Here is a 20,706-nt window from a genome sequence, read left to right on the forward strand (position 1 = left end):
ATGTTCACCTAGAGGGAGTCACAGCAAGGGTGAAGTACGCCCCTAAAGGCAAAACGCCACCTTCAACTTTGTCAAACAGAATTCATCTTCTGATCCTTCAATTTAGCCAGCGAGATCCAGGTTCTCTTATCATCACAAACTTAAAATACACAGATGCTTAATTCTTATTAATACTATTTATTCAATAGCAGCTCTGTTCCAGCATCATCTTAAGCGTTGTGTGTACAGTCAGAAACTGGACACCCAGTGTAATGGGTGCTGCCTGGACATTGCCTTCTGGGGGCTTACAGCCAGGGCACAAATAAAAGGCATAGTGCTTGGTCTGTGTGACTGAAACTGTCCCTGGAACGTAGTAGCTCAATAGCAGTTCTTGAGTAAAAGAACAGATACTACCATTCATGATCAATTGTGATAAGTACTATGTTGGAAAAGAGGAGACTTCTATGTGAGAGAATAAAAGTATGAAACGCAGCTCTGTGGAAATGCTCTATAAGCTAAGACGTGAAGGAGGAGAAAGAACTAGAGGCAGAAATTTGAGGTGAAAGGGTTTGGTTTGGTGCATCTGGAGACAGTGAAAGAAGGTTAGTTAGATGGATTTAACTCAGTGAGTGAGCAGGACGGTAGCATCAATTGGCAGGAACCAGACCTTAGAACCATGTTAGGGATTTTCAATTTTATCTTCATCTTCATGAGAAGCGTTTTAAGCAAAGGAATGATAAGGTCAGAAAAGCACTGAAAAGCATTTACACATTGCAGCTACTTTGTGGAAAATGGATTAAAGAGAAACGAATGAGGAAACGGGGTGGGGGAGGGGGGAGAAGGAACATGTGGTGGTGGCCTGGCCTGGAGTGAAGACAATGAAAAAGAGCGTCCAGAGATAAAATATATTTGCGTGGTAGAAATCACTGCAACAGGAGGCAGGGGTGAAAGGGGCACTCAGAATACTTACAGACTGTAGGCTAGTTTTAACATGACAGAGTTCTAAAGGAGTTTGCAGAGAACAGGAGGAAAGTCTATGAATAAGCTCAGTTTTGAAAGCCTTTTATCACATTAATAAGAGTATGCTTCGGAATCATCCAGCACATTGCAATCCATATTTTCTTTAAATGGTTCTGTTTTAATTTTTCATTCCTCGTAGGAATAGCAAAGCTCTCCCTTCTCATAGCAGGGGGGGAAGAAGTTGTTGACATAGCAACTTTTTTCAGCTTGTAGATGCTGACAGGCTTTTCCACGGAATGTTCTCATTCCCAGGACTGGGAGGACGGGGCAGAGAATCAGACACCTAGCTTGAGCACCCCAGATGGGATTGCTGCAGCAAATGACTACAGACTAATCAATGGCGAATTGACTGGCGGCTGGCTCTCTTCTTGTCTGCCCTTGCGGGTTAACAAGGTGCCCTATCTTGGTCGAAACAGGCTTCTGGGTTTCATTTGAACCTTTAAATATTCCAAGAAGCAAGCTGCTGAAGAAAGCCTATTTTGGTACTTAGGTACTCTTACAATAACGGTTCTTAATCCTTTTGAGTTTGGTTATGGATACTGTCTTTAGAAAAATATAGATGCAAACATGTGCACAAATGTTCATTCGACTTTAGTAAGTACACCCACTGAAGCCAAATCGTGGACCCAGGAATAATTAAGAACATCTGAGATTCCAAAGAAAATGAAAACACTAATGTGAAAAGATATGTGCACCCCTATGTGTATCGCAGCATTATTTACAGTAGCCAAGATACGGAAGCAGCCCAAGTCCTGACTAATAGATGAATGGATAAATAAGATGTGGTATATATACAACGAAATATCACTCAGCCATAAAAAAGAATAGATCCTGCCATTTGTTACAACATGGATGGATCTAGGGGGTATTATGCTAAGTGAGACAGATGGAGAAAGACAAATACCACATGATTTCACCCATATGTGAAATCTAAAAAACAAAACAAATGAATTAACAATCAGAATCTATTAAAAAAAAAAAGCAGAACCAGGCACATACAGAGAACAAACTATAAAATATAGAAAACAGAGAATACAGAGAACAAACTGATGGCTGCCAGAGGAGAGAAGAGTAGGGTGATGGGCAAAATGGGAGAAGGGGAGTGGGAGATACAGGCTTCCAATTGTGGAATGAATAGGTCCTGGGAATAAAAGAATGTAGTCGGTGGTATGGTTGTAGCGTTGTATGGTGAGAGATGGGAGCTACACTTGTGGTAAGCAAAGCATAATGTACAGAGTTGTTGAATTACTATGTTGTACACCTGAAACTAACGTTAACATCGTGTGTCAACTATACTCAAATAAATAAATAAAATTTTAAAAAAGAACATCTGGGATTCTATGACACATACATCAAGCAGGTCTGTTAATACCAAACCTCGCAACATGAAACGTGGGAAACACGAAGGAAGTAACTCCCCCTGAAAATGCAACTTTAGTATCATGAGCCAAGATTCTATCCAATTAGTATGCTAATCAATAACATCTCATCATAAGCTCAGAATTATGAAAACATGTGGGTCTGGTGTCAGAAGACCTGGGTCGAACTGTACCAGCTGCCCAAGTGGATCATGAGCAAGTCCTTTAACTTCTCTGAGGTTCAGAGATGTCATTTTAAAGCAAGGTTAATAACGGTCATCTCTTCCTCCTAAAACTTTTGCATGTGAAGATATTTAATCGCTACAAATTTCTCTAGAAGTCCTTATTTACATATTTATTCAGTTTCACTTAAATCAATTTTCAAGGCAGTCACTTCGAAGACCTTTGACTAGTAATGTAGTCCCCATAGGGTCTTAGCTGCTGACGTCAGAAGGTGCTATTTATGTTACAACTGAACATCTGGGCATTGGGTTGATAGAGTCTCTATCTTTAAATTGAATGTTCACTTTTTTTTTTAAACTCTAAATATGTTTCCCGAGTTTCAAATTGCATTATTCATTTACACAGAAAAATTAAACCCCTAGAATTTAACACACCTGTGTAGCTCCATAATATCACATAGAAGTGTCTCGTATAGGCGCTGAATTTGACCCATTACAAAGGCATAGGGATATTGTCACTTACCTCTGTCGCTGTCATAGAGATATGCAAACTTGTCCCACTGATAGTATTCAATCAAGCTAAGAAGTGCTCCTTTGAGGTCAGGTCTCATCTGAATGACAAATGGATGTGTGCCATCTGTTGGGAAGCTGGGAGTGATGAAGGAGACATGGAGCGTTCCACAAAATGATGTGATGGTATTTACAGACTTCTTGTCATAAAATCCAAAAATAGCATAGACTCCTCTTGAAAACTGGGAGCAGACTGAATAGGAAAAAGAGAAAGGATAAATCATCGAAATTGGCATACAATAACGTAGATTTCCTTAAAACTTAATGCCCTTTTATATGAAACATAAAATAATTGAATTGAAAAAATACAGAATTTATATCAATGATCCATCCAATGTATAAGTACTTATTTACTTAGCATTCTCTTTGAAGAATTCAAAGAATTATAAAGCATTAAAAAGTAAGTCTGGCTACAAGAAAATATATACATTATTTTTTAAAAAACCATGTAAGTGGAAATCTATTTTAGGACAGCCACGTTGAAAACAAAGTGTAGGGGTGCCTGGGTGGCTCAGTTTGGTTGAGTGACCAACTCTTGGTTTCGGCTGAGGTCATGATCTCAGGGTCTTGAGATGGAGTTCCAGTGTGGGCTCCATGCTCAGGGGGCAGTTGGCTTGGGGATTCTCTCCCTCTGCCTCTCCCCACACTCACACATGCACACTCTCTCTTTCTCTCTCTCTCTTTCAAATAAATAAATAAACCTCTAAAAAAAAAGTGTAAGTAACAATCATTAGATATGTGAAGAAAAAACTGCAGTTACCTGGCATTTACACACATTCATAACATCTCATTCCCTCTAATATCTGATTCTTTATAAGGATTTACTGTGTTAATGATACATCATGCAAGAAGGTCAGAGTGCTTATGAAGAGTTCTAATGCTGACCCAAAGTTCTTTAAGAGAAACCAGATGCAAGACTCACTCACATCATACACAAAGAGACATATCACCAGAAAGAGACCTCTAACCTTGGGTCTCTCAAGTCAAGTAGCGATTAAATGGAGTTCAGAACGCCTAATTTTAATCTTTCTCATGGATTCACTTACCCACACAAAATAAAGATTATTATCAAAATATTCTGATTTAGGACCATAATCTTTTTTTTAAAAAAAGTAATATTTCATTTGAAAGTCCCCATCACTCCACAATCCCTTACCCTCTAATGATATACAGTAAATGGCATATGACAATACCTTCTCCTACCCCCTCCCCTATTGTCAATCATTAATTATTGTTTATTCTAATACTAAATATACTCAAATGTGGTCCACTTATTTGTATCTCTATTCCAAACATCCAAGTTCATTAACAGCCTATACTTACATTGTAATTGCCTTGTGGCTGGCATAATCTACGGCACATTAACTCACTTACTTCTCATGAAAACCCTTGGGGCAGGAACTATTATTATTCCCAAATAGGGATTTCGATAGGAAAATTGAAACACAAGATTAAGTGATTTGCCCAAAGTCACACAGCTAGTAAGCGAAAGCTGCTGTGCTCAAATCTAGCATCTATATTCAAAGTCCATGCTTTTAACTAATGGATAATACTGTTTTTCTCACTTGGATTATTGGAATACCTGCCCAACTTTCTTCCTTCATCCAATATTCCCTTTCCATTCAATTCTCTACAACATAGCCAGAATAATTTTTTTAAACACAAATCTGAAAATATCTGAGAAGTAAGAGTTATCTCTTCCAAGACTGATTCCTCTGAAATGCCCTATAGAAACCACCTATGACACAATGCTTAAGACCACCAATTCAGGTCAACCACATACCTTTAAATGATTAAGTAGCTGATATTTTCTTAAATCACAAGGGTCATTTCAATCCAAGGAAATGTAAATATGCTATCCAGTAAGATAATCTAATAAACCAGAGCATAATACCAAGCATCCTTTCAAATTAATTAATCCCATTTAAAGGATAAGACCAGTGCAATCTTATTTCATTTTATTTCCTTTACAAAAAATAGAATATCTGTAGAAAAATAGATTTGTTTCATGAATAATAGCATTGCTACAATACAGACAGATTCTAATAACCAATTCCAGACAATCAATAAATAATAGGCAATAATTTTTAGTAAGTATTAAATGATATGCAAGGAAAGGAAAGCAAGATTGATTATTTCTTTGAGTGGCTTTTATTTATCAAATAGTATCATCTTCCTTTAAATATTTACTAATCTTCAACTCACTTCTGTATTTCTAACATAAGTTTTCTAGGATTTCTAGGTTTTATCTGTGTAATATATCAACTGGCATCTCCTCCTTTATTACCAATCTTCTGCAGAGTAGTCTAATATACCTCTGAAAACTGAATACATTCATTTACATTCATTTCAAACTTTTAACATAAAATAGAGATAAGATTTCTGTCATTTATTTATGTTCGTATTTTGTCCTTGTCTGAGTACAGAAGTTGAAAATAACCTTTAATGTGTTTGGGCTCATTCTTCACATAAGTGAAAAAAACCCTTTCATTGTTAAAACCCTCCTAGGCAAATTCTGTGGTGATTTCTTATTTTATACATGGGTACATGTGTACGGACATGTACATCTTAAATCTTGTGTTTGTTCAGAAATTGATGATTCCATATGACATATAAAAAGGGGAAATTGCTATAAAATTCTCTCTGGGTCTATTTATTTCATTTTCCACGAAGTGTCGGCATGTCATCTGAATACTATAGGAATATCAGGCAATATGATTTATTAAAGAGACCTCGTCTTCTCATCTTGAGTGAAATAGCTTCTGTGAAGGGAACAGCAGCCACAACACCAGCTGAATGCTTGATAAAGGATGCTCCTGTTTGAATGCAAAGACAATCTTAATAAGGAGCCATACCTTTCATTTTCCATTTGTTTTAGACTCTGAAGTGAGTTGTCAAGGGGCCTCCTCGTTATTGTGGCCATCTGGAAACACTTGGCTTTGGCCCAACAACAGGCACAAGCTGTATGAGACTTCACAAGAAATTACAATTCACCTGATTCAAAAGGCACTTTTTTTCAGGCAATTCAGCTAATTCTCCAATGAGCATAATTTTGTAACAATGGCCTTTCTTTCCTGACTATCCCTGGTCCTTCCAAACCCTCTTCCTTATCCTTTATCTCTTCATGCTACATATTCAATTGTCTATTTACTCTACCTTCTTTTTTTTCTAGATATTTCTCTCTTAATGTCCCTTTTCTATACATACGATTAACAGTCATTTTGTCAACACTGCTCGTCTCCCTCTCTTTATCCTAGGTCAGTCCCTGTCTCTGTCCCCAAGCATGATAAAGATATCACTGAGATTTACAACCAGGAATCAATCAGAATGCTGACCTGAGCTGAGGTATTTTGTTTATCCAGTTTGCAGCGATCACCTCAAGATAAAACAAAACAAAATAAAACAAAAACAAAAAACTTAGTGCTACACTTCTAACATTCCATCCCCAAAATACCCAAGAGTATTTTTGCATTCCAAAACTCATGCTTTCCCCAGTATACCACAGATACATGACCCTGCTGACACAATACACAAGAATCTTACTCCTCACTTGATTAGAAATTTAATTGCTCATTGTGATCTCAACTTTATTTCCCAGCTATCCCTCCAAACTTTAGAGCCATTTTCCTAACTTATATCCATCTTCAAAGACAGAAGATTTACTATCACTGAGAATATCCAAATAATGTGTCCAAGTGGCAGAATAATTCCAAAGATAGCTTTCTAAAATTAGTTAGATAATAACAGCACCCTACATATACTCATTCTTTTCCTACGTCATCTCTGGAGGCAGAAGAAGGAACAGAGAAGATCAGTTTTACCTCCAGTTCCATGGCCCATACAATCACCTTATGAAACACTATTGCAACTTTCTGAATGATTATGCTGATCAATATTAGAACTGCATTGATGTCTTAAGACACAAAACTGATTGCAAACTGGCAGGTAAAGATGCTCTTACTGAGTTCTGCTTTAATAAAATATTTAATATCAACTTTGAGAAGCTCAACAAAGGGAAGTCCTTTTAAAAGACACTCGAGGTCAAACAGCAGAAATTATCATCTCCTGGGTGTAAGTAACTTGCTGATTATTCCACTTTTTATTACGAGCCCAGATGATAATAAGCCAATAACAATGCTGAGGGTGCATCCACCTCCCATCGTTTTCTCTTGGGTCCTTCCGCTCATTGGTGCTGCTAATACAGCATACTCGATACAGTCTGGAGAACCTTGCATGGTTATTTCATAGAAAGGCAGAAAAAGAACAGGGCAGGATTTATTTTTATTTTACATTTTTTATCCTAAATTGCCATTCACTTCAATGAAACAGCATAGGCTGCTTCATAAGCAGGAATGGTGACAGCCCCTTTGCAGCTTGTGCAAAGTCTGATAAAAGCTGCATCACCAAGCAATCCTGATTTCAAAATCTGGAGCCCACTGAAAATATCTCTTCTCTCATCACTAAACTTCTGACATTAACCCCTTGCAAACTTTGACCTTGATTTTACTATTGAAATGTCCCTATCATTTGTTAGTCATTGTCTCCTACTCACTAAATCCAATCATCTTTTTCTCCGATGAAGCTTTCTTAGCCTCTCTGAATTTATTAATCAAAAACTTGCTTTTCGATCTCTTTCTCTCTCTCTCCTGCTATTAGGCTTGTTCTCCAATCCCTTCTCCATATTGCTGCCAATGTAAAATCATACCATCTCGGTACTTTTCCTCTCCTTCTAATTACCTTTCACTCTCCTATCTTCTTTTTTTTTTTTAACATCCCAAATTAAAAAGGTATTCTCCAAGGATCTCTCTTCTGATTGTTTTTTCTTCTCTTTTTACATCTTATCTCTTAGTAGTCACATTCCTTTTAACAAGGTCAAATTCAACTTTTTATGCACGCTTCCCAAAACTTCATGGGCACCTCAGTTGTCTCCCTTTGTCTGATTATTTCCTGAACAAATACATACTGTAAACATTCAGTGTGAGGAGCACGGTGTTAGCCTTAGAAACTGCCACAGCAAAGAGGGGAGATATCGTCTGCATTAGCTGGAATTGCTAGCCTAGCTCCAATCTCTCCCCCCCCGCCAGTATCACCCACTGGAAAAATATCACCCACCCATTCAGCTACCTCCATAAAAACAGGGGGACAATCCCAAACATTTTATCCAACAAATCATGTGTTTGTGCTGATTTTTTTTTTCCTTTCTGCTCACGGCACCATAACTCTTGTAATCATTGGTCTTCTATATTTCAGAATAATTTATTCATTACTCTTCTTTGTTCTTGCTCATGACATTTATAACCATCTCTGTTTTATTCTACCTCACCCATTCCACATTAACCAAGTATTTTCGAGAACCAGCTATGCATTGCTCTAAGTATTGGGGAAACAACATTAAGCATGACAGGCGAGGCCCCTATTTACATGAAGTTCATATTCTATATTTCTTACATGTTTCCTGCATCTGCACCTTCATTTTCCTCCTCCTTCATTCTGCCAACATGAACTGTCCCACCTCCTCCCTTCCTCCTTCAATTCGTACATTTGTCATATTAGTCCTCCTAAAGCAACCACATAAAAGGCATTCTCCAGGGGCGCCTGCGTGGCACAGTCGTTAAGCGTCTGCCTTCGGCTCAGGGCGTGATCCCTGCGTTCTGGGATCGAGCCCCACATCAGGCTCTTCCGCTATGAGCCTGCTTCTTCCTCTCCCACTCCCCCTGCTTGTGTTCCCTCTCTCACTGGCTGTCTCTATCTCTGTCAAATAAATAAATAAAATCTTAAAAAAAAAAAAAAAGGCATTCTCCAAGAACCTATCTTCCAATTGTTTGTCTTCTTTCTTTACACTCTATGTCTTCGTGATCTCATTCCTCTTAATATGGTCAAATTCAGCTTTTTGTATAAATGGTTCCCAAATCTGAACAATCACCAGAGTTGTCTCCCTTTATCTGCTTATTGGCTGAGAAAATATGTACTGGAAATACATTGTATTTTATATGAAGCAAATATACAGATATACATATATAGTATACAAATATAGTATGAATATACTGCATATGATTAATTTTGAAATTACATATTTTTCATTTATGATTATTTTATTATGAAATCCTCTTTACATTTAAAGGTTTCTTTTTTTTCCATAATAACATTTTTATTATACCATGTTATTCACCATACAGTACATCCCTGGTTTTTGATGTAAAGTTCGATGATTCATTAGTTGTGTATAACACTCAGTGCACCATGAAATACGTGCCCTCCTTACTACCCATCACCAGCCTATCCCATTCCCCCACCCCCTCCTCTCTGAAGCCCTCATTTTGTTTTTCAGAGTCCATAGTCTCTTATGGTTCATTCCCCCTTCTGTTTACCCCCCCTTTCTTTATCCCTTTCTTCTCCTACTGATCTTCCTAGTTCTTATGTTCCATAGATGAGAGAAACCATATGATAATTGTCTTTCTCTGCTTGACTTATTTCACTTAGCATTATCTCCTCCAGTGCCGTCCATGTTGCAGCAAATGTTGAGAATTCGTTCTTTCTGATAGCTGAGTAATATTCCATTGTATATATGGACCACAGCTTCTTAATCCAGTCATCTGTTGAAGGGCATCTCAGCTCCTTCCATGATTTAGCTATTGTGGACAATGCTACTATGAACACTGGGGTGCATATAGCCCTTCTCTTTACTACGTCTGTATCTTTGGGGTAAACACCCAGTAGTGCAATGGCTGGGTCATAGGGTAGTTCAATTTTTAACTTTTTAAGGGACCTCCACACTGTTTTCCAGAGTGGCTGTACCAACTTGCATTCCCACCAACAATGTAGGAGGGATCCCCTTTCTCCACATCCTCTCCAACAATTGTTGTTTCTTGCCTTGTCTATCTTTGCCATTCTAACTGGCGTAAGGTGGTATCTCAGTGTGGTTTTGATTTGAATTTCCCTGATGGCTAATGATTTTGAACATTTTTTCATGTGTCTGTTAGCCATTTGTATGTCTTCATTGGAAAAGTGTCTGTTCATATCTTCCGCCCACTTTATGATTTATTTGTTTCTCACTTACTGAGTTTGAGAAGTTCTTCGTAGATCTTGGATACCAGTCTTTTATCTGTAGTGTCCTTTCAAATATATTCTCCCCTTCCGTGGGCTGCCTCTTAGNTGGGCTGTCTCTTAGTTTTTTTGACTGTTTCCTTGGCTGTGCAGAAGCTCTTTATCCTGATAAAGTCCCATAAGTTCATTTTATCTTTTATTTCTCTTGCCTTTGGAGATGTGTCGTGAAAAAGGTTGCTCTGGCCGATGTCATAGAAGTTGTTGCCTATGTTCTCCTCTAGAATTTTGATGGATTCCTGTCTCACATTGAGGTCTTTCATCCATTTGGAGTTTATTTTGTGTATGGTGTGAGAGAGTGGTCAAGTTTCATTCTTTTGCATGTGGCTGTCCAATTTTCCCAGCACCATTTCATTGAAGAGACTGTCTTTTTTCCACTGAAAGTTTTTTCCTGCTTTATCAAAGATTAGTTGTCCAAAGAGCTGAGGGTCCATTTCTGGGTTCTCTATNTGGAAACCTATAAACTACCAAGACTGAAACAGGAAGAAATAGATTTCTTAAATAGGCCAATTAACTATGAAGAAATTGAGTCAGTGATAAACAACCTTCCAAATAATAAAACTCCAGGCCCAGACGGTTTTCCTGGGGAATTCTACCAAACATTCAAAGAAGAAATAATACCTATTCTCCTAAAGCTATTTCAAAAAATAGAAACAGAAGGAAAGCTACCAAACTCATTCTATGAGGCTAATATTACCTTGATCCCCAAACCAGGCAAAGACCCCCTCAAAAAGGAGAATTACAGACCGATTTCTCTGATGAATATGGACGCCAAAATTCTCAACAAGATCCTTGCTAATAGAATCCAACAGTACATTAAAAGGATTTCCATCATGACCAAGTGAGATTAATCCCTGGGATGCAAGGGTGGTTCAACATTCGCAAATCTATCAGTGTGACACAGCATATCAACAAGAAAAAAGCCAAAAATCATATGATCCTCTCAATAGATGCAGAAAAAGCATTTGACAAAATACAGCATCCTTTCCTGATTAAAACCCTCCAGAGTGTAGGGATAGAGGGTACATTCCTCAATCTCATAAAAACCATCTATGAATAGCCTACAGCAAATATCATTTTCAATGGGGAAAAGCTGGAAGCCTTTCCCTTAAGATCAGGAACACGACAAGGATGCCCACTCTCGCCACTATTATTCAACATAGTACTAGAAGTCCTTGCAACAGCAATCAGAAGACAAAAAGGGATCAAAGGTATCCAAATCGGCAAAGAAGAAGTCAAACTGTCTCTCTTTGCAGATGACATGATACTCTATATGGAAAACCCAAAGGAATCCACTCCCAAACTATTAGAAGTTATAGAACAATTCAGTAAGGTGGCAGGATACAAAATCAATGCCCAGAAATCAGTTGCATTTCTATACACGAATAACGAGACTGAAGAAAGAGAAATTAGGGAATCCATCCCATTTACAATAGCACCAAAAATCATACGTTATCTTGGAATTAACTTAATTAACCAGAGACGTAAAGGATCTGTATTCTAGAAACTACAAATCACTCTTGAAAGACACTGAAGTAGACACAAAAAGATGGAAAAATATTCCATGCTCATGGATTGGAAGAATTAACATAGTTAAAATGTCCATACTACCCAGAGCAATCTACACTTTCAATGCTATCCCGATCAAAATACCGAGGACATTTTTCAAAGAACTGGAACAAATAGTCCTTAAATTTGTATGGAAACAGAAAAGGCCCAGAATCTCCAAGGAATTGTTGAAAAGGAAAAACAAAGCTGGGGGCATCACAATGCCGGATTTCGAGCTGTACTACAAAGCTGTGATCACAAAGACAGCATGGTACTGGCACAAAAACAGACATATAGACCAATGAAATCACATAGTTTCAAAATTATTTCATATTTATTTCCTTGCTGGTACAATTTTTAATTAAAATGTTTAATTCTTTCAAGAAAGACCTCATGCGAGTTTTCTAGAATTAAACCAAAGAAAAAATACATAAAATGCCAAGCACTATTTTACACTGTCTAAAAGCCTATAACTTCAATATCAAATATTAAATACCATAGAAAAATTATTATTCTCTAGCCCAGATCTTGGGGCTCTGACCTTAGATGTAGTAGCTGTAGAGGATAACAGTGAGGGACTGAACCAGGGATTGAATCCCAGCTTTGCTATTATCTAGCTGGATTTATTGGGCAAGTTACTTTATTTCACAGTCTCAATTTAGTCATCTGTAACAGAGGATAATAACATTACCTACCCATCCACCTCACTGTGAGATGGAGCAGTATTAAAGCAAAAATGAGGAGCTCTGGGTGGCTCAGTGGGTTAAGCATCTCCCTTCAACTCAGGTGGTGATCTCAGAGTCCTGGGATCAAGCCCCGTGTCAGGCTCCCTGCTCAGTGGGGAGTCTGCTTCTCCCTCTCCCTTGTCCCTGCCACTACCCTCTGCTTGTGATCTCTCTCTCTCAAATAGATAAATAAATCTTAAAAAAAAAGAAAAAATGAGCTGCAATAGTGTTGGCAACTAGTAAGCTCCATATGTTTCTTGTGACCTCCCTACTTATTAAATTCCATGTTCTAATCAATGTTGATATTAACTATTTATTCATCATGCATCAGGATTTTATTTGTCTTTTTTCTTTAGCATAAAATTCACTAATTCCATAAGGCAAGTGTTCATGTATTAAAATAAAACCTTTCTTTTCTGAATGTGAGGATCATTCTGGACTTCCTCCTTTCCTTTCCTTAATCCCCAGCATACAAATTCCCACCAACACTACCTCCTTTGACTTCTCAAATCTGTCTTCTCCAGCTCCTCTGGCATTGCCTTCATATGGTCCTCAAACATTTATTGACTGGATTGCTGCAGTAACTTCCCACATAGCCCCCTTTATAATAAATCTCTTTCTTATCATGGCAGATATAACGCTCCTGCTTAAAATCCATCGATGTCTCCCCATTGCTTAGAGAATAATATCTGTAACAGTGCTCAGCTGTTAGCTGCTCTGTGTGTTCTGAGTTACACGACTCTCCTACGTGCGATTCTAAAGCAATCTGCATTTCTGCCTGTTAGCCTGAGTTATCATTGTTTGGCCTTCCCTCACTCTGAGCTAACTGACAGCAGAGAACGAAGTGCTGTTTATCTCATACTTGGCACACAGCAAGCACTTGACAAATGACATGTAATAAAATACCAATTCCTCCATGAAAGCTGTTCTGCTTACCATCAACTGAATATGATTTTCCCGATATGAGCCCCTCCCCCATGGGGGGTACAGTATGAAGCACAGTATGTTTGGGTGAGTGTGTGTATGTGTGTGGGGGAGAAGGGGGAGGGTGATTTGTGACCCCCTCGAGAGCAGGGTTCAGTGTGAGAGCAAAATAAGAATACCTGAATTGGAAGGTCAGTTTCATCCTTCTCTGGTCATCTGGTAGGAGGAGTCACTGAACGTGAGCCTGTTTCCTAGTCTACTCAGTGAGGATACTAATTCCTCTCCTGCCTAACCTGGAGGAATGGTTTAAAGTTTAAATTAGATAATACAGAGAGAAATGCTGGGGGAAATATAAATCATGAAATAAATGTGCTAATGACAGAAAATCCAACCAGAGGCGTTTTATATTCTCTGCAAACCCAGGAATTTTCACAAGCACACCATTACGTATTTGTTGAATGAATATGTGATCCAAACCAACTGGATACCAAAGATATAAAAGAGCTTCCGACGATGAAATTTCATTTCTGTTGATACTGGGGTAATCGTGTCAGGACAATATTTTCATCCTTCACTATCATACTGCAAAATAACTAGTATTCATTTAAAATTACCCGTGATATTTTGTCTCTTAGTTCTCATAATGGGAAAACAAACAAACCCCAAAATACCATAATCATCACTATGAGAAGACAAACTCTGAAACATTTGTAAAATCTTATTATTTGAAGCTTTCAAAATATATTTGATACGTGGAGAATGTGCACCAAGAGAGGTGAAGTTATTACCTTAAAAAATAAATAGTGCACTTGGAAAGCTAATGAAGGAAGTGAACTTCTTTGTCTTGGACATACGTCCAGTAAGACATGTTGTACTTGAACATATCCTCAAGTAGTCTCCAATCTCAAATGTCTCACTTATCCAATTCAACGGAGTTGTTCATGCCTGAGAACTTATCATAAACAACATGTATTCCTTCAAAAAAAGGTAATTGTTGCGACAGACAGCACACGTGACAGTTGCTTTCCATGTAAAAAAACAAAACAAGACAAAAAAACACTATAGTTTCCTTTCTTCTTGGAAAATCTAAGTAAATACAATAGCCTGTTCTCATAATGAGATGGAGTAAAACTATCTACTTTCCATTAATGGGGTTATTTTGAAATTCACATATCTATGGGGGGGCACCTTCTTTCCCTGTCGGTGGACAGGAAGGATCTCCCCCTCCGGAGCTAGCAGTTAGCAGCTCTTACAAAATTCTCATCTTTTCAAAAGCCAGCTGTCCTGCACTTACTCCCGCTCCTCAGAGGCCAGCACGGCTCCCAGCAAAGATACTCACTATGTAGCTATTGAATGAAAACCTCAAGAGTCAAAGAAAATGTGAAGAATAATACAGAGACACCACAATGACAGTTCCTATAAATTGCCTCACTGATGATTTTTCCTATAGCCCTGCCACAAATCTTTACTAAGATAAATTGCTTCTCCTTTGCATATATTTTGATCCCATTCTTCATGCAAGTATTAAATGGGATGCAGCAGCATCGCCCAGTATTAGAAGATTATTAAGTTGTAATAATACATTTTTTTCTTTCCCTCTAACACACATTTATCCTTCCTGACCTTCCTGTTATGTTTGCTGAGTGAGGTGAAATGTCATAAGTTTATTGCTGTTGCCCGTATTATATGCAGCTTTAAAAAATCTATAACGTTTATTCTGGCTTCATTCATCATTGGGGACAGCAAGCAATAGTAGTCCTGGCAGTAATAAGCAATAACTCTCATGTGAATTTTAATGATGGGTTCTAGACACATAAACGAAAAGAGAATTACCTCTGTTTACATAAGATGCTATTTCACAAAAGATAGTCCCATTCTTCAACCCTTGGACATGTATTTCCTCATGAATACGCAGAGGTCTACTCTCTGCAAATTCTTGCTCAGCTTATGCTCTATGTAAATTCTGGGCACTGCATGCCCTGCTGTGATTTGAATGTTGTGGATAAAGAGCGCCAGGCAGAATGTCTGGAGGCCTGGCATCTAATCCCAGTTGTGACACCAGCCAGCTGTATGCTTCTGGCAAATTGCAGCTTTCAAATGTCTCAGGGCCCTCAGAGGTCCCATCGAGCTCCAACTTGGGCCTGTACAGCCAAACATCAAAGAGAGAAATTATACAAAATGTCAGGTAGTGCATATTTATTATTCATCGCAAGCTTAACTCTTGTAAAACTGAGTGTGAGATATGATAACTGTTTGCAGATTAAATTCTATCATTCTCTGCAAGTTTTATTAGTCTTTCTTCCTTTTATTCTTTCTTCTTTTTATATTTCTTCTCCTTTCCATTTATCCTGTTTCTTCCTTCAGTATTTTGCTTTTCTATTTCATGTCTATCTCTACCTTTTGCCCACTAGAGATAGCCTAGACTCCAACACACTCTTGACCTTGATGCCTAAAGAAATGTCACCTCTCTTATCTGATTGTAATTAGAATGTACAAAATTGAAGGACTATGGTTTTTTTTTTTTTTTGGCAAATACAGATTTGATGGTATTTTGCCACAAATAAAAATGTTAGCTTTTGTAATAAGTCTTTTTTTTAATATTTGAAAAATTTCAAATAACTAGAAGGTTTTCTACTTAAAAGAATTTTCCTTTAGGTGACATGCAAAAAAAGGAAAAGACAGACTTCATTGCTTTACCTGCTGGATGCTCTCAAATTAGATCTGATAACCCTCTTTCATTTGGATAGTTCGAAGTGTTTCTGAAGCTTTCCCAGAACTTTCTTGCTCATCCATTTGTTGGCAAGTGAGAGGGTTTCTACTTATATGCCTCAGCATTTATACGTTAACTCATAAAGGTTTATTAAATGAAGGAAAAATTTTTGAATATCATATAACAAGCAATTATGTAAATGTACTAAGAAATGCTCTGGACCATTAGCCTACATTCCTAAATTGCTAAGTAACTGGAGGAATTAACTTCAGCACAATGGACTCATTCACACTTGATGCACTGGTTCTGGTAAAATGATGCCCTAATGTTTGTTAAGGGAACATGGCACTTCGCTCTAACATCATCTAAAGGTTTTGCTTCGTTGCTGTACTCACTTCGATAAGAGGAGCAAGTGCAGAACTAATGGTGTGAAGAGTTTCCTCAAGAAAAGACTAGTAACTTATTTATGTTTTGGCCCTTGCATTTATCTTAATAACATAAATAAAATGTTTATAACTCAAAAATAAACAGAAACAAACTGAGGGTTTCAGAGGGGAGGAGGGTGAGGGGATGGGCTAGCCTGGTGAAGGGTATTAAGGAGGGCATGTTTTCATGGAGCACTGGGTGTTATATGCAAACAATGAATCATGGAACACTACATCAAAGCTAATGATGTACTGTATGGTGACTAACATAACATAATAAAAAAAAATTTAAAAAACCAAAACAACAACAACAACAAAACAATATGGCAACTTACTGAATAAGAGAAGATATTTGCAAATTATATATCTGATGAGGGGTTAATATCCAAAATATAATAAGAATTTACATAGCTCCACACCAAAATACCCCCAAATAATCCAATTAAAAATGTTCAGAGGACCTGAATAGACATTTTTGCCAAAGAAGACTTACAGATGGCCAAAAAATACATGAAAAGATGCTCAACAGTACTAATCAAGGAACTGCAAATCAAAGCCACAATAAGATACCCCCTTACACCTTGCAGAATGGTTAGCATCAAAAAGACAAGAAATAAGTGTTGGTGAGGATGTGGAGAAAAAGGAATTTTCATGCACTTTTGGTAGGAATGTAAATTGGTACAGCCACTGTGGAAAACAGTATGGAGGTTCCTCAAAAAATTAAAAATAGAAATACCAAATAATATAGTTATTCTATTACTGGGTATTTACTCAAAGAAAATGGAAATACTAATTCAAAAAAGTATACATACCCCTATACTTATTATATTATTTATATCATTTATATATATTATTTATAACCATTATTTATTTCCATTATTTATAGCCAAGATATAAAAACAATCCAAATGTCCATTGATATTTGAATAGATAAAGATGTGTTATACACACACACACACAGAGACACACACAATAACCATTTGTATACGTACACAATGGAATATTACTCACTCATAAAAAATGATGAGATCTTGCCCTTTGTGCCAACATGCATGGACCTAGAGGGTATTATACTCAGAAATAAGTCAGACAGAGAAAGACAAATACCATATGATTTCACTTATAGGTGGAATCTAAAAAGCAAAGCATGAATAAAAAATAAACAAACAAACAAAAAGCAGAATCAGTCTTATAAATACAGAGAACAAACTGATGGTTGTCAGAGTGGAGGGAGTAAGGGATGGGCGAAATGCATGAAGGACAGAGAGAGATACAGGCTTCCAGCTATGGGAAGAATAAGTCATATGTGAGGTATATCATAATATAGCCAATGGTATTGTAGTAGTGTTGTATGGTGACAGGTGGTAGCTACCCTGGTAGTGAACACAGCATAACATATAGACTCATCGAATGACTACATTGTACGCCTGAAACTCATAGGATATTGTATGCCAACTATTCTTCAATAAAAAAGAAAAAAGAAGGTGGAATTGCTTGGTTGAACATTATGCTGGATAAAATGTTATGAATGCCATCAAATCATCACCTAAATACAGTGCACCAATTCGCATCCCTGTCAGCAAAAACAGATAAATTCTTATTTTTTGGTGTTTTTCATCAACAGCTGATGGTTTTACCCATTTAATTTTTTCTAATCTATCATGTGATAATAGCATTTCACCGCCGTTTTAAAAATGACAACTTAAGTTTTATACCCTTGTGATAGAAGGTATTACTTAGGGCTTTTCAAGTAAGAGCTCTTTTAAAAATCATAACTACATGAGGCCTGATATTATACATTTTACAGATGAAAAAAAACTTGAAAACAAGGTAATTTTCTGAGATAACACCTCTAGAAGATGATATGGAGGGGTCAAACCCAAGCAGCTGGACTCCAGATCTTGCCCTATAATCCATTGTACTACACTCCCTCTGGTAAACAGGAAAATGTGGATTTCCATCATTAATGAGAACGTGCATTTATTTTTATATATTTCTCTTTTAATGGTCTATTCCTACATTCTGCATATTTTTTTTTACTATCAGTTTACTGCCTACATTTTGATATGTTTAATTGCCTTTATATGTAAAGGTCATATTTTTTTCTTCCTTTCTCTGTCTTCTACTTTGTTTATAATATTTGTAGGGGCACCTGGGTGGCTCAGTCAGCTAAGCAGCTGACTCTTGGTTTTGGCTCAGGTTATGATCTCAGGGTCATGAGCTCCTGAGATCAAGCCCCGAGTAGGGCTGCATGCTGAGAGTAGAGTCGGCTTGGGATCCTCTCCCTCCCCCTCTGCCGCTTTCCTGTATTGTGCATGCACACTCTCACTCTCTCTCTCACATAAATAAAGTCTTTAAAAAATATTGATATTTGTAACCAAATTCTCAGTCTTTTTCTTGATGCCTCCTAGATTTTGTGTCTTGTATAACAAGAATTTGCCTGCCTAAGTTCTTCAAAAATTTTTATGTCTGATTTCATGATTATTCTTGTCATAACTAATTCTTCTATTATTAATATTTGGATTTTATGCAAGGTAGAATCTAACTTTGTTCCTACATGGATATTCAATATTTAATTTTATTGATTTCCCCTCAATTTTAAAATGGTACCTTTATCACATCCAAGATCCTTTTTGTGCTTAAGTCTATTTCTCAAGAAGGAAGCAAGTATTTTTAATTACTTCTCCTTTTAAAAATAACCATTTTCAATTGCTTTCAGTGTAATTTTGCCTATTGATTTACATTTTTGTCTTCTAAATTTTGGTTAGGATTAGATTGAAACACACATCAATTAGCAGAGATTAACACTTACAACACCATTACCGTATAGCCAATCTCTATTGACTTAGAACTGTTTTATGATTTTCGGTAAAGTTTTACACTTTTATTCGTATCTTGTACACTTCTAATTAAGTTTATCCCTAGATGCTCTGTAGCTTTATTACTATTGTCAGAAATGTTTTCTTTATATTTCTATATTAGGTACTGCTAGCAGGTAAGAAAGCTATTGGCTTTAAAATAATACTTTTATTTCCTGATGATGAGTGTGTTGAGCATCTTCTCATGTCTGTATGTCTTCTTTGGAAAAATGTCTATTCATGCCTTCTGCCCATGATGGGTGGGAGGATGGGTTAAATAGGAGATGGGTATTAAGGAGGGCATTTGTGATGAGCACTGGGTGTTGTCTGTAAGTGGTGAATCACTAAATTCTACACCCCAAACTAAGATTACATTGCATGTTAACTAACTGGAATTTAAGTTTTAAAATATGATACTTTGATATCTAGTGATATGATTGAACTCTTTTATCAGTTCTATGAGCTTTTGGGTTGATTCTTTGGGACTTTTCTATGTAGAAAGCCATTATTTTTGTAATAATTTTACTCAACTCATCTTTGGACCATTCTACTTTGAGATATCATTTCTCCTTATTTTTTTAATTTCTGTTACATTTCTTAAATTAATATTAAATTGAAAAGTATACACCATTTTCTGGTTTCCATGCAATGAAAATTGAGTGATAATTTGAATAATTATCTTATACATTTAATCAATATATAAAATTAAACCCTTTTATACAGTTCATAATTCTTCCTTTCCCATAATATACTGGCTCTTAAAAAGCCCATGTATTGTATGAATAATTGTTCCAGCTTTCCACTTCACTTTACTATGTGGTCCATCGAGAATGAAAAAAAGTAGGAGAAAACATAATACAAGTTATATAACATCAATATTTAGTCATTAACAATATGGTTCTAAAATTATTCATACCCTACTCCCAGCATGCCATAGGTGCAACAAGGCAAAGGAAAAATTAATTAGCTGAGCAATAATTCTCCATTAGTAAGAGCCAGGGACAGAGAAAAACTATTCAGAGCGATGAAAGCAAGTGGACAACAAATGAATAGCTGAAAAAGAGGCATTCAGGAAAGACAGCACAAAAGCTCAATGTAAATTACTATTGCAATAACTAATTTCTCTGAAAAACAAAGCTGGAAAAAATAGAAATGAGTAGATGAAAGCTAATTGCAAGGAAAAATATTAACATTGTATATATCTTATGCTTACACCATACGTGATTTCAGCTGCACATGATTACTGAAAATAGGCACATATGAATTCAGTTAAGGCCATCATTTCAAAGATATCTCAGTGAATGGA

At 36.9% G+C, this 20,706-nt stretch overlaps 1 protein-coding gene across 7 annotated transcripts in view; it reads right to left on the bottom strand.

Annotated features, from left to right (window-relative positions):
• GRIA2 (glutamate ionotropic receptor AMPA type subunit 2) overlaps positions 1-20,706 on the bottom strand; it is a 167,634-nt gene that overhangs the window by 76,359 nt on the left and 70,569 nt on the right. For all 7 annotated transcript variants that reach the window (XR_004625798.1, XM_034661467.1, XM_034661465.1 and 4 more), the window contains exon 3: positions 3,063-3,302. Coding sequence is in view for 6 of the 7 variants with exons in the window: in XM_034661467.1 (XP_034517358.1) it covers positions 3,063-3,302 (240 nt within the window). In the remaining variant the exon portion in view is untranslated. The remainder of the gene's footprint in view (positions 1-3,062; positions 3,303-20,706) is intronic.

Source organism: Ailuropoda melanoleuca, chromosome 5 (assembly GCF_002007445.2).
Source record: "Ailuropoda melanoleuca isolate Jingjing chromosome 5, ASM200744v2, whole genome shotgun sequence".
Taxonomy (NCBI): Eukaryota; Metazoa; Chordata; class Mammalia; order Carnivora; family Ursidae; genus Ailuropoda; species Ailuropoda melanoleuca.